This window comes from Bidens hawaiensis, unplaced genomic scaffold (assembly GCF_021521415.1).
Source record: "Bidens hawaiensis isolate Kalapana, Puna unplaced genomic scaffold, B.hawaiensis_p1.1 tig00017343_1, whole genome shotgun sequence".
Lineage (NCBI taxonomy): Eukaryota > Viridiplantae > Streptophyta > Magnoliopsida > Asterales > Asteraceae > Bidens > Bidens hawaiensis.
This window is the reverse complement of record NW_027492622.1, coordinates 27,350-50,142: the sequence shown is the minus strand read 5'-3', so window position 1 is coordinate 50,142 and position 22,793 is coordinate 27,350. Positions and strand designations below refer to the sequence as shown.

Here is a 22,793-nt window from a genome sequence, read left to right as displayed (position 1 = left end):
GCGAGAAGAATTACAATTCTTAGCGCGCTGCGAGAAGAGTTCGTCTCGCGTATCGCTGAAACAGGTGGTCTTCACGCAGGATTCCTTGTAAGGGGTCTGGCGCGTGGAGCTGCGCAGACAACCTTAGGCGGGAAGGAACAAAGGACAAGCAAATAGTTAGAAGAAAAAGAGGGAAACAAGGCGTAAGGGCGGGACGGCGACAAGAGGGAAAAGAAGGCGGAAAGAGAGAAGAGGGACGGGACGGCGGAAAGAAAGAGAGAGAAAGAGGCGGGAAGGAAAATATATATTATTATTAAAAGTAAAATATAAGTATAAATATTAAATCATAAAAGAAAGAGATCGGGTCAGAGAAACGGGTACCTGGGTCGGGTCGGATCGGGGCAGATGTCACAATGATGTCTTATATATCATATATAATATAAGGGAAAATTAACGTGCATATTAAGTTAACGTGATTGGTAAGACTCAAATAATGTAATAATATATATACATTTAGTGTAATATTGTAATTGCATTGTACTGTAATTACATTATGTTGTAATTGCATTATAATATAATTACACTATTTGATTCTCACAGTTATCATGTTAATGTAATTTGTATTTGATCCAAACATATAAAATAATCATCTATTTAAATTAGTTTTGGTCCTTGTATAATTTGGGCTTCTGTTAAGAGGTTTTTTGTTTTGATTTTAATATATTCGACTCTTAAAATAAGTTTTTAAATTAGTTATGTATTGTTTTTATATTATTGGATAAGAAAACTCTAAATTCTTTAATATTAAGGAGGAGAAATTATTGTTTTTCTTGTTTTAATCAGTATAAAAACCATAAACCAAACTAATAAAGTTAAGAGAGAGAAAATAAATAACAATTGATGGAAAATAAAGGGTCCATTTACGTATCAGGGTTGTGATTTCATACACCATTATTTAGCAAATATAAACCTTTTGCGTATAATAAAGACAAGTTTTCTTTGTCTTTTTCTTTTAGTAGTTTATGAAAATCATATCCCTACGTATTTCACCTTGCACTTTAGGATGCTTCATAGTGTATTGAATAATATAAAGTTCATAAATGGCAAAAATAAGATAAATACCTTTCTTCAAAATGACCGTAATAAACTTTAAAAGGTTATCATTTTAACTTAGAAGTGATTATGATATAAACATGGCATGTTTAATACGTAATGGGGGTGTAAGTATTTTTTATTGTTGTCATAATTTAAAATAATACTGTTTTCTATAAAGAAAGTATAACATCAAATTTTAACCGCTGCATTAACTAGCAATTTATATTTTCAATTTATTATCAACTAGGTTAGGAATCCGTGTATTACACGGGTTTGAAAAATTAAATCACTTTCATTATCTTATTATACGATTATGTTCTTTATATTACAATAAGGCTATGCGTAGTGGAGGGGCTACAAATGGAGGCGAATTGTGACATGTGGCGCCCAGTCATCAAGGAGTGAGAATTTTTTTTTGAGGTGTAATGGTGTAGGGGCTACAAGTTGGGCCCACAGTATCTTATTTTTATTATTTTCTTTTTATAATTAAACTAATTAAATAAAAGCCAATTTATTTAAATACCACAACCCCTCTCATTTTTACTAAATATAACCTCTCCCTCAAGTTTTTCATTGATACAATTCAAAATTTTTTTGTTTCTTTGTTGTCATTTTGTTATTATTTTTACTATTATTGTTTTTAATAGTTTAGAATTGATTTTTTAAAATAACAAAATATCACTTTTTCTTATTTATAATAAACATTTTTTATTATTTAAAAATATTTTTTTTCGTAATTGTTTTATTTCTTTATAAAAAGAAAAATGATTCTTGAACCCTCTTCAAGCTCATGTCACGTCGAGGTAGTTGTTTTTTTTAATAGTTTTTAGAGATAGTTTGCATTTTTTTAAACAAAATTCATATTACGGAAGTTTTCTAATGTATATGAATATGACCAAACATATATATATACATATATATATACACACACACTGATAATAGTAAAATATTATTATGATGATCAAGAAAAATAAGCACAAAAAGAGTACATACAAAAAAAATATATAAAAATAAAACTTTATAGTATTTTGTTTCATATTTTAAAAGAAAACTATAAATTGTAAATAAAAAATGTTACAGAGAAGTAATATGTCAAATAAAATTGTTAAAATAATAAAAAGTCTAGGGAAGGGGTATGACAAGTAGAGGAGGGGGTGATACGTTTAGTCTCAGGTTCTCAACATATCTTTCTATTGCAATAAGTTCTATCAGTAAAAAACATTACCAAAGTATTCAAATTGAGGGTTTAATGATATTAATTATTAACCATCCATAACTAATAAAAAATAAATTTGTGTGATTTACTTCATGTCTTTTTTTATAATTCATGCCTTATATAAGCAAAAACAACTACATATTTGGTTATATCGACAAAAAAAGTGTAATACAAATAAAGTTATAGGCATTTTATAACAATTTTTTTCAGTTTCAGACATACTGTCTTACCAAACTTATAACTTTAAATAATCTTGACATATTTTACTCAACTCCATATACAAGAAACTTAACAGTTATAGTGAGTTTATATTTGTGTGTAAAAGTAAAAAAAAAAGTGAACTAATCAAACTGGTTCTTATGCGTTGCGCCGGCTGACACGACCCGTCCATTTTGCCAGCTATAAGAGAACACAAGTAGCAAATTTGACTCGTTTACTTAAAGGGTCAAATACAAGTTGAACTTGCCCAACATGTTCAAGTCATACTAATAGTGAATCTGTTTCAAGTGAAACTTGTTGTGACCCAATACGTAAGTAAGAGTAAAAACTACTGCAAAGGTTTTATTCACAACAAATAAGTATCTCACTGAAAATCAAACAATCATTCCTCCCTTATATTAAACAATTTCGAGATTCTTGTATAAAAGATAAAACAAATAAATCATAATAATTAAACAACCAACTTAAATGAAATAGATTATTATTTCAAACGCCATGCTCATGATCTTACAATTATTTTGTATAGAATCGGTTTGCAACACCCATAATTACAACCATTTCCATGTCATTTCTAGTAGTCAATTATACTTTATATTCTCAACTTGCAAGATTTGAAATTAAGAAAAAAAAAAGAATGTTTCTCTGTAATAGACAACACAATGATAGTCATTCAAGAAGATATGAGTTTTTCTTCATGGATATAAATAAAAACTCACTATGGTACTACTGTATTATGGGGATCAAAATTACTCTAATTTTATATCAGTTTGGCCCGAAACTCTAGTTGATGCAAATTTGTATAATACCTTGACATGCAAATGAAATATAATAAGCACAATGAATTCCACTATTAGTTAACATGCGACATAAAAAAATCACATAATTATTACATATAAAAGAAACAATACTGATATGCACCATCATCAATCAATTATTCTTCTTGAGTATTGAATTATGTCACATTAGCAAAAGTTATCAATACATATAAAAAAGTTTATTATATAGAATTAAAAGTAAAAAGTAATCAAGTGACATGAACCATTTTCGTATTGTTCAGAGTAAAGACAAATAGTGACGCATTCTGAACTGGTCACTAAAAAACTAAAAACATATGACATGAATTTACATACGCTAAAATGTGTTTCAAAAGTTTTACATACAATCTTTTATTTTTTATTTTACTTTATTTACTAATATAAAATTATAGTTAAATCATATTAATATGGAAAGTTTAAAATATTTATTGATTGTTTAAATTAGATAGTTTTGACTTTGAATGTTGAATAATAATGATGCCACTTGGCACAAAAATATGACATTTAAGTGCCATGTGGCTCATCAATGATTTTTATATATTATAATAGTAGATTTATCATGTGTTTTCTTTTAGCATGTTACGGGACATGTTGTACATCTCTTTATTTTGTTAATGCAATTGTTTTATCAAACTCGATAAAAAGAGATTAATGTTCATGTTTTTATATTTAAGAAAACCAAAGACAAATGTAGTCTTTATGGTATCGAGCAAGTCGCTCGATTGTTCCTATATGCATCCTTCTGTTTCTCCCAAACATCTTCATATATGTCTCCACTGTTAGAGTTAATTACCGAACCATCCTTAACTAATATGTGGCTTGTGATACAAGGAAGGAATCTTAGGAGTGCAAGTAAAGATTAATTAAAGAGTTATAGATAATTGTCAAAGGTTCTATTAATTATCTTAATTACATTTACTATTTTACTAGAGTCCTAGTTATAGTCTGAACAAGTTTATATTTAAGTTTATATTTAGCTATACATACATTAAGTCATGTTAAAGGCTACAATAGTTTTGTTTCACATGTTAATATACAATTCCATTAGCAACAAACGTCATTTCTAGCAAACAAAATGCATTCTCACTCATAAGGTCGAGATACTGTATAATAATGTCTTAACGTATGATAGGTACGCGAGATGCTCAAAGGCACAAATACTAAAATGCTCAACCAAAAACCTAAAACGCTCAAAAACGGTTTTCGTGAATAAAAGTAAAAAGTTGATCGATTAACGATCCAAAAGTGTTTATTTCGATGAACCAATGACTAATTGGATATATATTAACGATTTCGAGATCTTGTGATGTGATTTCATAGATCGATTTCATAAAATATAAGTATTTTTGTATTCTTGTACGTTAAACAATTATTGTATTGCATTTTTTCTTCTCACTCATATAGTATTAATTAAGGCTAAAATATACATGAATGGTTTTAAGTTTTTAACCATAAAACACTTAAAAAAAATAAAACAATAAATTTGAACCACCCAAGGGTAAAATAAAAATAAACATGGTGGAGTGGGTTTTAAACTTTTAATTATGCAGAAAGTAGTTGTTGATCGAGTTGCCAACTGGCATTCATTTTAGCCTATAACTTCCAGCAACTTCGTACCTTAACAATTGTTTTGATGCTGTTGTTGGCTGTTTGGCCCCCACATGTTACCTGTAAAACTTACCTCGTCTTTATGTCCCATGGATTCATGCTTTATGTCAAAAAGGTGTAAAAAAGTGGTTACAACTCATGATCAAAATTCTTGACTCAAAACCATGTCATGTTTAGAATAGAAATATATAAAATGTTTTTTCATAGGTAATGTATTTAAAGACAACCATAATTATAGAAGTAGGGTAGTAAAAAGCTCCAAAAACCCATAAAGAATCATCCGCATGTCATTCAGGACTTCCTCAAAAGTCACCCGCGCAGCATTCCTATCACCCGCATAACTCAAGTCAAAGGAAGAATAATGAAAAACTTCAAAGACCGTCCGCGGGCTACTTAAGACTCCCTCATAAGTCATCCACAAGATATCCCCCATCATGAGCGAGATGACAGAAGAGTGACATCAGCAAATCAGTTGTAACCAACTTCCTTCTAGAACTTGAAGGGCACGTGATATAGTAACCAATTAAAGGATGACAATTGGCAATGTTGTTATAACCATGCACTGATGGCTACAAGCACATGGCCAGTTGTCTCACCCTATCAGGAGCGGACACGTGTTCAGTTTGTTATAAAGAGCTTCTTCTAGAATATGACAATTGTACCAATAATATTCTTTTATCTTTCGGCTATAAATACTCACTTCATCATCATGAGGTATTCATTCACACTTCACATATTACATCAATCACTTAAATACTTTCTCTCTAAATGATTGTACTTATTCTCATGTCGGATGATGGTTACGGGAAGACCCCCACTTCTGTCCTTCCCGTAACGAGCTCACGGTGTTTTGTTTTGCAGGTTTGCGTTACCAGACTTGTTGAGCTTACACTCGTATCGTCGTATTATTTGTTACTTGACTCGTATCCTGTAGAATCATCGGTCTAGCCCATCCGGGTTTAGATCGGTACTTCTTCAATAATATTCAAGTTTTAATTTGTTAATTACATTGACGTATGTCACCGGTCACAGGGTGAATCGGTTAATTAAGAACAAATTTTGGTAACTCTCAAATTCTATTGATTAAGAAAACTTACTTTAAACTTGATTACATCAGTCTATATAATCTAACCTATATCAATTAGACTCAAACTCCTATTAGATATAAGCACAAACTTATCTATCTATATCTTAACATTATTGAATTTGTTTGAAATAAACGTGATTACTAATACACATTAATTAGTAATCCCTAAAATATCCTTAATTCACCAAACTTACAAATAAAGGAATTAACCCAACCTGGTTACCACGGTTCGGGAATTAGTTAATGGGCCAAAAGTACATATTAAAACTTTTTTAAAGGACCATTCAAAGTTTTTATTCCGTTTTCTTTTATCAAATCCAACCAAGAGGCAAGAGTCATGCTCAAATAATATGAAATAGTAATACTCAGTTGTTAATGTTTTTCGATAGGACAGACACAAGCACACAAATGTATTATTTTTTTTATAAGTTTCTCAATACTTCCATATACATTTTCTGTACAAACATGGATCAATTGTAGAATAATTCCAACATATAAAAGATGTTATTGAAAAAACAGTTTTGAGTGGTTAATACATCATCATTTTGCACAAACATAGATTATTTGTAGAATAATTCCAACATATAGTTTTCTTTATCAAATCCAACCTGAGCCATGCTCGAATAATATTAGATGAATAATACTAGTACTTAGTTCTTAATGTATTTGGATTGGACAGACACAAACACACAATGGTATTATTTTGTTAAGAAGTTTCTCATTACTTTCATATACATTTTTTTACAAACATGGATTATTTATTTATTTGTAAAATAGTAACCAAGTTTAAAAATTATTCAAATTAGGTCACTCAACTTTAAAAAGTGTTCCAATTAAGTCACTCAACTTTCGTCTTTTATTAAATCAAATGTTTTAACATGTTTTTTAGCCTTTTTTTGTTTCACATATGAAATCTTTTTATCTTTTTTTTATGTTAACGTTGAGCGATGACGTGTATTTTATTTTTTATTTTAAAATTTTAATATAATTAAAAAGTTTTTTAACTTTAAAATTAAATACATATATTCCGAGTCTCACATCTTATCCTCCATTTCTTTCTTGACGCACAAAAAAATCAGTGAGACTCAATTTGAATATTTGGTGACTTGATCTCGAGAAAATTTGCATGAGTGACCTAATTGAAACACTTTTAAAGCTTGGTTACTATTATATGACATTTTGAAATTAAGATCTTATCTTATGCTAAGAGGTGGTTTTTGTGTTTTTTTAATCCTAATGAATAGACAAGAACACCAATGATATACTATCCATACACCGATGCAGGTTATTCGGGTCATCAAACATTATTCACGTATCAAATGGGTTGTATAAGTTTACTGAGCGTATGATATGTCGAAAAGGTTTATAGGCCCATATAAAGTAAAATAAGTTTTAATTATATTGGTCATTTAAGGTGCTCTGCAAAAGTTATACATCCCATATAACATCATATGGGTCATACAATTTTACTGAAACTAACTGATTTAACAGTTGTGTGTAGTTTAAAAAGTTATTCACTCATATGAAACGTATAACCCTATACGGCCTCCCTTATAACAAGTGGGGGTTGTGCATCTACGAATATAATAACACCCTTTTACCTGATTTATGTGTGATGCTTAAACGAATAAGCCTATCTAACTTAATTATTTGAACTTTTTTGCAAAAATAAAGTAAATACCTCAAACTTTTCTACTTCATTGTATCGTCTTACGTAATCAACCTTAATTATGTGAACTTTTTTTAATATATGTTTTACTTGCAGCGTCAGCCGGGTGGAAACTTAGCATTCAATGGCAACCAAATCATGTTTCCGTCACAACGAGTATGGGTAATACTAGTTACTATTAAAAGATCATCAAACTTGTTTTTTCTTAATTGGATTAACCATTTCCTTTTTTAAGAGATTTGTGCAAAAATGACTGTGGAAGCAATCTTTGTCTATCGACTGGTAGGGAAGTTTGACAAGGGGGTTCGTGCCATAGTGGCTAGTGGTGGTGGTCGTGATGGTGGGCGTCTGTGGTACTGTTAAACTCTCTCAAACCTGCTTTCAAGTATGTCAATGGTGAAAATAGTGACCAGAAACAGTACCGGAGTAGTTGGCCGGGAATGAGAAAATCAAATCGGGGCCGATTAAAGGATTTTATTTAGTAAAATTTTAAACTACAGTAAATTATAAAAAATAAAACAAAAAGGAAAACTCACACCTCTTGACTTGAGTGACCTAATCGATAGAGAACAAAGATTAATTGGCCTATAATTGAAACGACGTTAAAACTTTCTATAAAGTTTCCTCGTTCTTTTATTATAAATCACTGTATGCTCAAAAGTCTTCCATCACAGAGTATTTTTTAAGCAGACATACAAATCCCAATTATGTTTTTAACATTAACCAACTAGTAAAATGGTAATTAAAAAAAAATCATAAAAATTGAAAGTGAAAAAAAACCCCACCCAAATGCCAAGAAAGGAACCAAAACAATCTCTAATACGGTATTCCAGCATATCTGTAAATGTAACAAACTCTTTAAACCTTCACCAAAATCCCAACACAAAATATATTTACACTTCTGATGCACATGTAAACACTAATTACCTTTCAATCAATTGCATCACTTTAAAAAAAAAAAAAAAAGATTTTCGAATGGGCGAAACAAGAAGCAAAAGATGCAACGCCCAGAAAACCATATATTAAATTTTATAACAATGAAAGCTAGGAGGATGATGATGTGCTACTATCAAGAGCTCCAAACTTTTCTTTTTCATCATGCAACTTTTGGAACACAACATCCATTTGCGGGAACGCTGACATCAGCAGCAGCTCGAGAAGGTCAAGAGAGAATTGCTTTAGGCAAACGGACGACTGACATGATAAGGGGAGAAACAAACAGATGAGAGTTATATAATGGCAAAATATGGTCAAAACTCAAAAGGGGTTGAAAATGGGTCGGTTGATCAGATATTATACGTATTATTTTTGTTTTTAGAGAACGAGAGTACATTATATGTATTATTTTTGTTTTTTTTTCCCCAATATATTTGTAAGTTGTTATTGTCGTTGTTATAAAATTTGGGGTTTAATTTAAACGAGCCAGTTATTGAGCGAGCCAAAACCCCAATCGACCCATTTGAATTAAAATGGGTTGAAATTGCTAACAAATGTAATATGGATGTGATTAATCAAACTTATATTCATGTCCTGATGTAAATTAAAAATAAACATATAGTTGAATCTCACCTGTATAAAGTTATAGACATCATTTGCACACTGATCATACTGCTTTCGCCCAAAAAGACTTACAACAGCTGCAGGTGCTTTATCTGTGCAGCAAGATTTTCTTATTAGCAATTTTTAATAATGCATAAATTATGATTGCAAAAACAATACTTCAAGGTGGTTGCAACCATTAAAAATAAGATTTTGGACAACCTTTAACTCATTTGATCAGTTCTCTTTTAAGCCAAGTTTTCAATTTGGACTACTAGGTTCATAAAAAAAATCAATTACCAATCATTAGTTCATAAACGAGTATAGAACGTCTCTGAGCTTCCTGTTCTTGAAGCTTTTCTGGGGTCGACGTTTCCTCTTCTGCTGATGAGGGTTGACCATTATGTGAATTGTGGCCCACCTTTGGAGATGCGGTCGGTTGTTGTCTCCTTGGGTGCTTTGTTATGAATATTCCATCGGGCCAAAGTATCTAAGCAGAACATATAGAATTAGTATTATAAGCTAGAAGCAAACCAGCAGTAGTAAAAGTCAACAGTCAACACCATAGAATCAAAGGTTCATCACTATAACCTGTTCAAGCCGCTTGATTCCTGAAGCAACAATCGAGCCCCTACGCAACAGTTGGATTTTAGCAACTAACCAATCATCAAATGCATCTGACATGCCCAACTGTAAAACCTGCTTCGCCACCCAGAAGGCCTTCCTCCTGGTCAGACAAATAATAATAATAATAATAATAATAATAATAATAATAATAATAATAATGATAATGATAATGATAATAATAATATAATAATAAAATGTCCAACTTTTATAATTGTAACTGATTGACATGATTTATACCTGACCCAACCACCATCCTGAAGCTGGAAAACAACATCAACAAGATCCAAGATTGGTATACTCAAATTTGGTGGCACCCACTGCGTCATAACCAATAAAAAAAAGTAATTTTAGATCACATAGGCACAAAACAAGCTGAGGCGGCAATTAGACACATTGTACCTATAGAGGAAAATTTCTCATAACCATCATGAGGTGGTTGGTGGTAAAAAACGGTTATTAACTGATCACATAATCATGTTCATCTGGTAGTTAAGAAACGCCGAAACGAGTGGTTATTTTAATTATAACTTTTCTTTTTAATTAAGTAAAGAACTACCTTCTTAGCCATAGGGCTATCACCTACGGTTAGCAAAACCAACAAAAAATTTCAACTTAGAAAAACACTGGTTAAAATGGGTTGGGGCTAACACAACACGACCTGTTAGGCCTGTAAATGACCGCACGTCCGGTAAACAGTTCATGAACCATTCGACCGAAAGTTCGTTTATTTAATAAATGAACGAAAATGAACAAAAAATGTTGTTCATTTAGTTAAACAAGCGAGCATGAACACATGTCACGATCATGAACATTCGTTTAGGTTCGTTTTTTAAACTCATTTATGTTCGTTCGTTCACATTAAAACTTAGTCTAGTTTTAATAAATTTTTAGGCTCAACACATTGCTCTTCACATTAAATATAACTGGTTTTAGCTCAGTGATGTGCGTTCATCTATGTTTAGTTATGTTCGATCGTTTATATGTTAACAAACGGACATATACGAACACAAACATGTTCACTAACTTAATGAATAAACACGGGCAAGAAAACCACATTCATTTAATTGTTTGTGTCCGATCGTTTGTTCATCTAAAACGAATGAACATGCTTCGTTCATTGATAGCGATTACCTCGCTAGGGAGTACTGAATCATCATCATCCGAAAGCCTTTCAGATTTTGCATGTGATTTATTGTCTTCCATTTTCCTTGAAGACAGCCCCGATTTTACTGAAGATATATTATTTGGAACAATAATATCAGGGTCGCTATCAGAATCTTCAGATGGCTTTATGGGCTTTCCAAGAGAAAAGGTTACATTCTTCCCAGATACTTTTGATCCATCAGCCGTATAACTATGTTTAGTTTTCGATAAAGAATTCTTTATCATCGAGTCTGAAAGTTCTCTTTTAGAACTTAAGGAGTCACCTGCTGTTCTAACACCAGTACCGATATCTGTACCCTTTTCACGAACAGTTGTGGCTGAATTAACTGTAAAATAGATATAAAATGGTAAATACAACAATACAAGGAAACAGAAACATTATAGATATAAAAGCTGTTTAACTAAAGCTCACCTGATAGTGTTTCAATGATGGATATAGAGTTTGAGAAACTATATGTCTGCAATGAGTAACATGTACAAGTAAGAATAGTTTTACAAGAAACTATAGATAAATCACAAGTCAAACCTGAGAGTCAACACTAAGAAAGTCCCAAACTTCAATGCATCCAGATATAGTTGGCAACTGCATAAGTCTCTGTGAAACAGCAAGAAATACATTACGGGAAAAATAGCAAGAATATACTCCTATATGGATCACATTTAGGGGGTGTTTGGCCTAGCTTTTATTTTCTAGCTTATGCTTATATTTTAAAATAGCTTATAGCTTATTTTCTCTTATTTGATAAGCTCTTTCTTAGTGTTTGGATTAGCTTATATTATATAAGTTGATTATACGTCTTAATAAGTTGTTAACTCCATCATTCTTTAATTTGTTTTAGTAATAAGTTGCTTCAATATTATTAATCCATCACCATTTGAAGGCAAATGGTAATTTACCCCCTTAAACAAATAAGCTTCTTCAAATAAGCTAAAAAACCATCTTCAAATAAGCTTATCAAAATTAGCTTATATAAGCTTATAAGCATAAGCTAAAAAAGCTAAACCAAACACTAAGTTAAGCTTATTTTATAAAAAAAGCTAAAAAAGCTATAAGCTTTACTAAAAAATCTAGGCCAAACACCCCCTTATAGTACAACAGGTAAATTTAAGAATTAACGTTTGTAGTAAAAATTTAGATGAAAAAAGCTAACATTTACAGGTGGTCTTCTCAGTTGCCTTTTTTTAACCATAACTTTTCACCTTTACTTATATTTTTCAAAAACACTTCATATCAAAGGATACAACTACTACTGATTCAACTACACTTTTCAAATATATAATACTAATGAGGTACCTAACAGATTATCCAGAATGAAAATGTGTTATGTCCAAGAGAAAAACTACCTATCTAAGCCAACAATGTTTCTTGATCACTTGAGGATAACACAAACATTTAAATGAAGTAGTTGAAAATCACATTCAAAATCTGGCCAAAAACATACTGAATTGTTTTCATTAAAGTCACTCTTATACTGAAATTACTCTATACACCACACAAGTATGTATTTAGGTTTCATCAGTGCCATGGCCAATAACATGCCTGATGACAAAAAAACCCTCAAGATTTTTAATAAGACAACAATACCATTGTACAGAGATATTAATAATCACTGAACCAATGCAAACAAAGATAGTGTGTTTTTTGTCATATTATAATATTCCAGCACGTTTTTAGCTAAATTTGGTATAAACATAACTCAGATACATACTTTAGCAGCCTATGAAGTAGTTCCAATTAAAGGATAAAAGTAATGGGAAAAAAAAGCTGAATAGAAATGCTTTATATTATAGTGAATCAAATTTAGTAATCCTTGAGAAAAATGTGTTACCTTCAAATATATATTAAGAAGTTGGCAACGTTCTTGAATAACATCCGCATCAAGTCCCGTCGACAGAAAATGCTTCGGTGGGAGATGAAGATTATACTCTGGATATTCCTTCAGACGCCGGTGTAACTCCTCAAAATGTCGAAACCTGTAAACATGCTTATAATTGAGTTAAAATAATAACGGTGATTAAAACTTTAAAAGAACCAAAATAACTGTAGTATGGCACATATTCAGCACCTTCTTTTGATAGACCAGCTGACGTTGTTGATATCTGTAACAGAAATGGGATAAACAGCAAATGTTGTAGAGCCGCTTTTCACAATGTTGGCACCCAGCACCTGCAATAGCAAATGAATTCTATCTTTCATATGTTACCCATGGGTTAAGGTTAAAAATGATACAACACAAGTTTCATATTTAGAAAAATATCTATCTAATCAAATAAAAAAGCAAGTTGTGTACCTCGCATCTTAGACTAAAAATTGAGTCATCAAATGATGAACGTTTTTGGGCATTTATGGATGAATTTGAAGGGAAAACAGATAAACTACTTGTACCGCTATTGGTTCTTCCCAATGAGTCACCACCATCAGATTCACCACTAGAATCACCAGTTTTTGAATTCCCTTTAATAGGACCCAAAACATCATTCCCCTCTTTAAGTAAGAAACTTTTTCTTTCAAGTTCTTGCCAGACATCATGTTGACTGCTGACCCTTGACCTTTTTCTCCCTGTGGAAACATGTTTTCCTCTTTTCTTCATTTTTTGACCTTCATAACTTTCAAGTGGATGATGAATGTGAGTAACCGACTGATTTCTGTTACTTTTTCCATCCCATACTTTTGTTCCAGGTGAATTTAAACCCGTGATGTCACTATTGTCTTCATCTTCACTAGAATAATCGTAGACGTTTCTAGATTCGTCCTCGTCTTCATCTTCCTCATCAGAAGTGATCAAAGGAGGGTGTGTTGTGTTGTGATCAACTTTTGTGATGCCATATGTCGGTTTATGAGAGGCCAATGGTTTTGACAGATGAACCGAGTTTGCTGATGTGGTGGAAGAATTTTGTGTGGCTGGTGGCTTGGTTAAAGGGTTCATGTTTTCTTTTGTTTTGTAGTTTTTACCTTTAGCCCAAATATTTTCAATATTCTCTGGAGCGAATGCTTCGGTTTTTCTACGTGAAACGATGTCTGATTTATTGCCCCATTCACCACCCGAAACGTGCTTTCGGGTATCCATTAAAAGCAATGGTTCTTTTGAATGAAGAGTGGTGGTGGTGGTGACATTGTCGAGAGAAGAATCAGAAGTTTCTTTTTTTAATGGTGCCAGCTCAACACCCTTGACGGATGGATCTATTGGCATAGATAGTTGAGTTGACATTTTTGGAGACCCGTTTGACTTTGACTGTGAGTTCACTTGTTCAATGTTAGCTCCTTTGTTATTCTTGCTTGCTGAAATTACCACATTCTCAATTCTCTCATTAATAAACCTAAAGCCAAAAGTGTGAGAGAATAAAGAACATGATAGGATTAACTAGGGGTGACAAAATCAAACAAACAGAATAAATAAACTAGAATAACTGATATGATAACCTCGGGTTAGCTAAATTCACAACCGGTCGTATAACCGCACACGCAAGAAGTTCCCTCACTATATAGCGAAATAAAGAGCACTGCAGATCCTCGGGCCTGAATGTAAGAGTGATGAAGCCATCCATAATATGTTGTAGAACCTACAAAATAGAAAAAGAATGTCATAGATACTTATCATGATTCCATATACATACAATATGAAACTCAAAATATCATAAATACCTTGTGCTCGGCTCCAATAGAAAATAAAGCAGGGTGCAATTTATTTTCAGAATTAAGCACAGCTTTAAGTTCTAAGTCCCGCTGTGCAAACGTCAGAGATTGATACTTCATAATCTTCATCTGGCATGCACGAAAAAGTTCCAAATGGGTGCAAAAAAGTTTGATAATGTCCCTACAAAGTTAAAAACAAACATATTAGTGTAAAAAGTGATTTTTTTTAGAATATGCATGCACAAATAAAACTTCCCTCCAATGCGTACACTAACCTTTTTAGTCGGTTCACATACATTTTAGTTACTTTTTTTATTATGCTTACTATATAAATATTGATACGATACGACCCAATTTATCAAATATCATATATCAATACTAGGTTCATTTTTAAGAGTACTGATAAAAAATTATAATAACATGTTTTACACAAATTAGATATTAATTTTATTGTATATATGTAGCAATTATATGAGCTAATTCAAATCTGATAAAGGTATAAAGTAAAAGCAGATTAATTCTAAGGGTTAAAAAGAAGAACTTTTTGGTTTTAAGTTTAATGAATCCTCCAATAGTGTAAAAAGTGTTTAAAAAACATTCAATGTACGCATTGGATAAGGTTGAAAATTTCTATTTTATATTAGTAGCAATTATAAAAATCAATTCAACCTTGTCAGAAGGTCAATAAGATTGATATTTCTCACGCGGCTAGAGAATTCACCCATCACCCCATTGATTATCAGCACCAGCTCATCCGGGGCTTGTTTGTCAGGAGTAACTTTTGAATACCAAAGATCAGTGACCCATTCGGACACTATATGTTTGGTAAACTGATCTATTGCATCCTCAACAACAGGAGAGTTGACTTTTCTTCTCCAGTCAGACTTTCCTGTGAGAACTTTGGGCTCCAAAAACGGTTTCTTTTGAGATAAAACATTGTCTGAGGCTTGGTTTTTACTATATGATGCAGCTTTCCTCCAGTTTTCATAATCCAAAGTAAAATAACGAAGAACAATTATTAAGATGAGGGCAGCAGGCAAGTTTATCAACACCGAGGTGCTTGTCACTGAAATAAATTATAATATAAATAAGTCAATATTTGTGATCGCGTCATAAATCCAAAAGATACAGGAATAGATATCTAAGATAATCGCAATTAGTTAACAACGAATTTTTTGTGGCAGGATTAAAGCTCATGCCATGCTAGTTCTTGGTTTCTTACTTTCCATAAATAAATGTAGACGATACCTAAAGTCTAAAAAAACTAAAATGATTCCAGTAAAACTTCATTACTTAAGTGTTTGCAATATTTAAATATTTACAGGATGACATCTCATAACCATGCAATAGGATCCTTTTGGAGTCCAGTAGGCAATGCCTATTTTACGCCAAGATAATGTGTTTGCGTGTGTAGAGAGAAAAATTTAGTGCAAATATATTCGGGTAATAAAATCTTGGTTACCAAAAACATGCAAAAAGACAAGAACAAGCTCTACATTTCAAACAATTTGGCGCATCACGTGTATCAAAGAGAATCTCAAATAAGTATATGTATACAAACTAGGAAACACTTTAATGCATAACTAGTTTGAAAAATCTATCGAAATTTAATGCATATAACTATTGCATCCTTGTCAGCTCTACTTTTGAGAAACTACAGGAAACAAAACAGACAAATGGAAGCCGACTCAAGTATCTGCTTTATTTCATAACATTAAAACCAGAAAACGACCCAGTTGGAATGCAAGAAAAACACTTGTGAAGTGTCTGTCACTTAATCTTCCTTACATTAACCAAAATCTGACATGGCAACAGCATCATCTACCTAAATACTCTGTCACCTCACATGAATTCCAGTTGTAGAATTGACCTAATTCACTGACATAAAAGAATCTCTTAATAGTTATGTTACATATTATTGTGCTATATCATAGAGATAATGTACCATAATTCTTACTCTGCAACATATGCATAGTAAGTATAATATATAGCTACTAGTTAATAACTAGTAGCTATCATGTTCATATTCCCCTTTTCCTAGTGAAATCAGCAATACACCGCTGAATTTCCATTTAGTTTGTTACCAATAAACTTGTAACATGATGTGATTCTGATGAATCGATGACTAATGACTATACTATTAGTGAAGGTTAAAATCAATATGTTATCGTTTGTTTATGCGTTTAAAAAAAAGTCTAACTAGGTTTTCCACCTCACTGAGTTAACACATATGAACCATTATAAGATGAATTGCCTCAGCTTGAGAGCGCATCTTACGTATCCTGAGTTAACGAAGGAAATAAATCATTACAGATAACTAATCTTGGTATGAAAGCTGTATATTGTATTTTGATGATATTAATCTCTGTACAGGGGGACTCTATATGTAGAGCCATATCAAGCTAATAATAGTAAGAGATAATTTACAATCATTAACATATATAGAACTATAATCTATAATCACTGTCTAATATTCCCCCTCAAGCTTGGATCTAAGAAGCAAGAATCGTCGTGACGAAAGAGGCTTTGTGAACACATCTGCAATTTGATCATCTGTCTTGATAAACTGAACCGAAAGCTGTTTTCGAGCAACTCTTTCCCTGACATAATGAAAATCAATCTCTACGTGTTTTGTGCGAGCATGAAAAACCGGATTAGCTGAAAGGTAGGTGGCACCAAGATTGTCACACCACAAAATAGGAACTGATGTCATAGATACATGAAGTTCCTTTAGAAGCGCCTCTAACCATGTTAACTCAAGAACCGTGTCTGCTAAAGCTTTGTATTCAGACTCTGTAGATGACCGAGAGACAGAGAGACAGTACGTTGTTTACGAGCACACCACGAGATGAGATTAGATCCAAGGTAGACAGCAAATCCCCCCGTGGACCGACGGTCATCGAGACAACCAGCCCAGTCTGCATCAGAAAAGGCTGTGAGAGATGGATCGGAGGCATCCGTGTATGCGTGGATGATAGGGGCTGATTTTTGTTGAATCAGGAGACCGAAATGAGTAGTTCCTTGAAGGTACCGGAGAATTCTTTTGACTGCGGACCAATGATGTTCTGTAGGGGAGTGTATAAACTGGCACACTTTGTTAACCGCAAAGGTAATGTCCGGTCTCGAAAGGGTCAAGTATTGTAGTGCACCAACAGTTTGTCTAAACTTAACAGGATTTTCAAACGGAGGACTATCACCAAGAGCCAGATTTGAGTTAGTTGCCATAGGAGAGTCAACTGGTTTGGTTTGAGATAGACCAGCTTTATGAATAATGTCATATATGTATTTCTTCTGGGAGAGAAGCAAATCATTACCTTTGAAAACCACCTCAATGCCTAGAAAATATGAAAGTCGCCCATGTCTTGGATTGCGAAAGAAGTGCTAAGCTTTTGAATGATGTGATCAATGAGGCGGGGATTGTTGCCTGTTAAGATAATATCATCCACATACACGAGCATATATAGTAAATTTCCATTGTGAGAGTAAATAACAACGAGGGATCCGTTTTGGACCCGTGAAATCCAAGCTGAAATAATACCCCCGAAAGACGATTAAACCATGCCCGTGGGGCTTGTTTGAGTCCATACAAGGACTTATGGAGCAGACACAGATGATTCGGCTTTTGTGGATCAATAAAGCCTTGTGGTTGCCATAAATAAACGGTTTCTTGGAGGTCACCGTGTAAGAAAGCGTTTTGTACATCTAGCTGGCGTAAAGGCCATTGCCTTGTAACAGCAAGTGACAGTACCACACGAACAGTGGTAGATTTTACAACCGGACTAAAAGTCTCATGATAATCAATTCCCGGCTGTTGGTGAAAACCTTTAGCTACCAAACGAGCTTTGTAACGTTTTATAGTTCCGTGTTCATCTCGTTTCAACCTGTATACCCACTTAGAATCAACAACATTAGCATTAGGAACAGGTGGTACTAAAGTCCATGTACCGTTTCTCATTAAAGCTTTGAATTCCTCAGTCATGGCAGCACGCCATTGAGGACTTTTGTTGGCAATAGCAAAGGTGGAGGGTTCGGTGGAAGGTGAGTCGGTGGAAACGTGAAAGGCAGAAGTATTGTACGGAGTACGTTGCTTTGGGTTGGGTCGAAGGTTTGGTAGGCGTGTACGGTTTTGGCTTTCGGTGGTGCTAGAATGTGTAGGTAATTGGTCATTGGTTGTGGGTTGGGTGGGTTGTCGACGGCTATAGGTGTACTGTAGAGGTGGGGTTGGATGGGTGTTGGGTGGAGCTGAGGTGTTAGGTTCGGTGGTGGTAGGTGTTTGGGTAGGAACAGGGAAATCTTGTGTTGGGCTTGTTGCATCTGGGGCAGGAACTATGTTGGTGGGTGTTGTGTGTTGAGCCATGGATGAAGGAGATGAATTAGCTGAGTTATTTTTAGGGATGTGTGATGGGTCGTCTGGTGTATTTAAATTTGATAGGCTGGATGGTTCATGTAGGGCAGGGGCTGGATAGGATGAAAAATATGGATCTGGTGAGGGTGTAGCAATTGGAAAGGAAGGCTGGAGCATAGGAAAAAGTGCTTCATTAAACCGTACATGTCGAGCAACATAAATACGGTCAGTAGTGGGGTCAAGGCAAATATACCCGTGGTGAGAGGGGCTGTACCCTAAAAATATACAGGGTAGGGAGTGAAAATCCATCTTGTGTGGCTTGTATGGGCGGAGGTGAGGGAAACATTGGCATCCAAAAACACGTAAGAAGGACAGATCAGGTTTGCGGTTAAAAAGATGCTCAAAGGGAGATATGTTTGATGATGTGCGAGAAGGCATGCGGTTTATCAAGTATGTGGCGGTCTCAAAGGCAAAGTTCCAGAAACGCATTGGAACACCAGATTGTGCCAAGAGGGTGAGACCGGTTTCCACCACATGACGGTGGCGTCTTTCAACAAATCCGTTTTGTTCACTTGTATGAGGGCAAGAGAGACGATGTAAGATCCCAAGAGTTGTGAAAAAGGAGGATAGGTTTCGAAACTCCCCGCCCCAATCTGTTTGGACGGACTTGAGTTGTGTTTTAAATTGTCGTTCAGCCATTGTATGGAATTGTTTGAAGGTTCCGAAGACATCAGATTTTTGTTTTATGGGAAATAGCCACATGTATCTGGTATAATGATCAACACAAAGTAGAAAATAACGATGACCATAAAAAGAAGTAACGGGAGCGGGTCCCCAAACATCACAATAAACCAAATCCAAGACATGTGTGCTTTTATAATTAGAAGAAGATAAATGCAGTTTTGAAGACTTCCCCATAGGACACGAATTACAAAAAGGAAAAACATATTTATTTGTAACAGGAAGGTAATTTTTGGAAATCATAGACCGTAAAAGCTCCGGGTGGGGATGTCCAAGTCTTTGATGCCAAGTTGTTGGGGAAGCTCGAACTGCGAAAAAGGCAACATTGGAAACTGGATGAAACTTTGGCAAGCAAAACGAGTAGAGACCATCCTTACTTGGACCCATGAGGAGGATAGTTTGGGTAGCCGTATCCTTCACACAAAAAAAGGTAGAGTGAAATTCAAAGAATACATGATTGTCTTCGCAAAAACGTTGTACGGAAAGAAGATTTCGTTTGATTTGTGGAACATGTAGAATTTTTTGAATAGAAAGGGTTTTGTTTGGTGAATTAAATGTGGTAGAAGCAATACGAAGAATAGGTAAACCTTTGCCATTACCAACAAGTAGTGTATCCTTACCATTATAAGGTTCAAAGTTGTCAAAGCCGCTGAGATCGGGTGCCACGTGACTATTTGCACCAGTGTCTGGCAACCATGAAGATGATGATTGTGAACGCTGATCAGCATAGTTTGCTTGTGGAGCCTGTCTTGGTGCACGATTGGGACAGAGTGATGGAATGTGTGCAATGCCACACCTGTTGCATGAACCATAGATTGTATTCTGATTAGTTGCCCAAGCAAATCTGGAATTGTTACCTGTAGTGTTTTGGGTTGTTTTGATTGTTGTTGTTGTAGGATTGGTTGGCGTTGTAAGATTGATTGTTGTTGTAGTTTCCACGACCACGTCGATTAGAGGAACCACGGTTGCGTTTGGTTGGTCCACGAGTGGTATAAAAAGCCTGATTCGGCTGTTGTGCAGGTTGCACGGTAAACCCTAATTTGGTCATCAACTGTTGAAGAGATTGTACTGTTTCAGGCGGAAGCTGGAATCCGGTGGAAGAGGCTGAATCACGGCTGCTGGTAGCCATGAAGGCTTGAGTAGCAGCAATTGTGGGATCAGACTTCTTTGTCATGTAGTCGTAATCAAGAAGTTCCAAAAGAGCAACAGGAGGCTGTCTTGCAATCAAGGTAGATTTCAACGAATTGTATTCTTCCCTAAGACCCGCAATAATTAGCATAACGACATCTTTTTCTTTCATAGGCTCACCAATGTTTGCTAAAGCATCTGAATACTCTTGTGCTCGAGTAATATAGGCAGCAGAAGTTTCTTCGGGCTTCATCTCAATCTTGAGCAATTGGGTTTTGAGGGTGTATTCCCGTGAAGATGTATGTGGTGCATAAGCACGTTCCAAGGACAGCCACAAGTCACGAGAGGTATCACCCTGTACATGCTGGAACGACGCTTCAGGGATCGTTGAAAGCAACAACATACGGACGTGAGCATCATTTAAGATCCATGCAGAATAATCAGGATTTGGTTGTATTGCAGGCGGCGCTGGATCTTTGTTAGAAAAAGAGTGGACAGTGATGGTTGGACATGGACAAGAAACAGATCCGTCGATATAGCCAAAAAGACTATTGGTGATGAGGAAGGGCTGGATCATTGTTTTCCAATATCCATAATTGGTAGGACTAAGTTTAAACCCGAATTTGTGAGAATTGTGATTAGTTTTCTCCACCGTGGTGAAGGCTATGATGGCCATTGTGGACCGATTGGGAAGAGCAGAGGCCAACCAGAGAAAAATAAAAATAAAAAAAAGGAGGAACAAGAGAGGCGGCTGAAATTAGGGTTGGAGCCTGGCTCTGATACCAAACTAATCTGGGTATGAAAGCTGTATATTGTATTTTGATGATATTAATCTCTGTACAGGGGGACTCTATATGTAGAGCCATATCAAGCTAATAATAGTAAGAGATAATTTACAATCATTAACATATATAGAACTATAATCTATAATCACTGTCTAATACAGATATGTATCTTGTTTTGCAAGGTAAAGTGAAATAAGATCATTTTCAATGTAATATCTGTAGCATATAAAAACTATTTTAAAAAAATTCACAGGCACTGAACAGATTCTAGGTCTAATGAGGATCATAAGAAACAGTGAACAGTTAGTATTATGCATAAATAAGAACTGAAATATAATTAACAGAATACGATTTCAATTCTCGATCTAAACAAGACAGTAGCCCTAAATGTATGAACCAACAAAGAAGCATATATAATATGTTGAGAATTAATAAGCAGAAAATAGTAAACTTACAAGACATGAGGTAGGATAGTCCAACAACGCACATGGAGAGGAACACAATTCGCTTCTTCGCCTCATCCACAAGGTCCCGAGCCGTCACCTGTTGCCTGCCACCGCTGCTGCTCATTATTACTACTATTATTATTATCACTCCGATCAATCAATTAATTCTCACATCCATTGCGTAAATTAAACAGAATAGAGGCTCTAATCGTTATTAATTAGCTTTCTACAGCCGCCGATTCAACAATCATTGATCAGAAGGTTCAGTTATTGATTGGGGAAAGCAGTTGAAGAAGATCTAGGCTTTAATAATTGAATTGAAAAGGTGAAATTGAAGATGATTGATGGATCCTGTGTTAGGTTATGGGAGTGTGCCGTCATTCATCTTCTCTTCTCTTCTCTTCTCTTCTCTTCTCTTCTCAACTCGCCTTCAAAACAATGGCTGGCAAGAGTATTTAGGTTTTTCTTCAGTTTATTTATTTCTAACAACTAGTTTTTTACTTTGTCAAATTTTTAACTTTTATGATTAGGTAGGAAATAAATTTTTGTCTGAAAATGAAAACACTCATTATTACGTATCTTAGGGCTGTTTGTTTACATCTGATTCATTCAGACTACAGACTGTTTGGTTTCAAACATAAAAACATATGAATGGTCAAAATTATGTCTGAATTATTCATACTTATTGTTGTTGCC

The 22,793-nt window shown here is 34.2% G+C and overlaps 1 protein-coding gene across 1 annotated transcript; it reads right to left on the bottom strand.

The window, feature by feature from the left end:
* Positions 1 to 8,459: 8,459 nt before the first annotated feature.
* Positions 8,460 to 22,482, bottom strand: LOC143553623 (uncharacterized). Its single transcript, XM_077043572.1, has 15 exons — positions 22,107 to 22,482; positions 15,322 to 15,718; positions 14,662 to 14,833; positions 14,440 to 14,579; positions 13,310 to 14,336; positions 13,085 to 13,185; positions 12,848 to 12,992; positions 11,545 to 11,613; positions 11,431 to 11,476; positions 10,986 to 11,344; positions 10,092 to 10,171; positions 9,819 to 9,954; positions 9,528 to 9,717; positions 9,258 to 9,340; positions 8,460 to 8,882 (listed from the first exon to the last, which is right to left on the bottom strand). The coding sequence occupies exons 1-15, from the start codon at positions 22,219 to 22,221 to the stop codon at positions 8,733 to 8,735; spliced, it is 3,210 nt and encodes a 1,069-aa protein (XP_076899687.1). The 5' UTR covers positions 22,222 to 22,482; the 3' UTR covers positions 8,460 to 8,732.
* Positions 22,483 to 22,793: the final 311 nt, after the last annotated feature.

Excerpts from the sequence above, each read along its gene's own strand:
- LOC143553623 (XM_077043572.1), bottom strand. The coding sequence starts at position 22,221 with ATGAGCAGCAGCGGTGGCAGGCAACAGGTGACGGCTCGGGACCTTGTG. Across the intron at positions 10,172-10,985 it reads ATTCAGTACTCCCTAGCGAG|TGGGTGCCACCAAATTTGAG; the intron begins GTAATCGCTATC and ends GTTATGACGCAG. Across the intron at positions 9,341-9,527 it reads CGTTTATGAACTAATGATTG|ATAAAGCACCTGCAGCTGTT; the intron begins GTAATTGATTTT and ends CTTGCTGCACAG.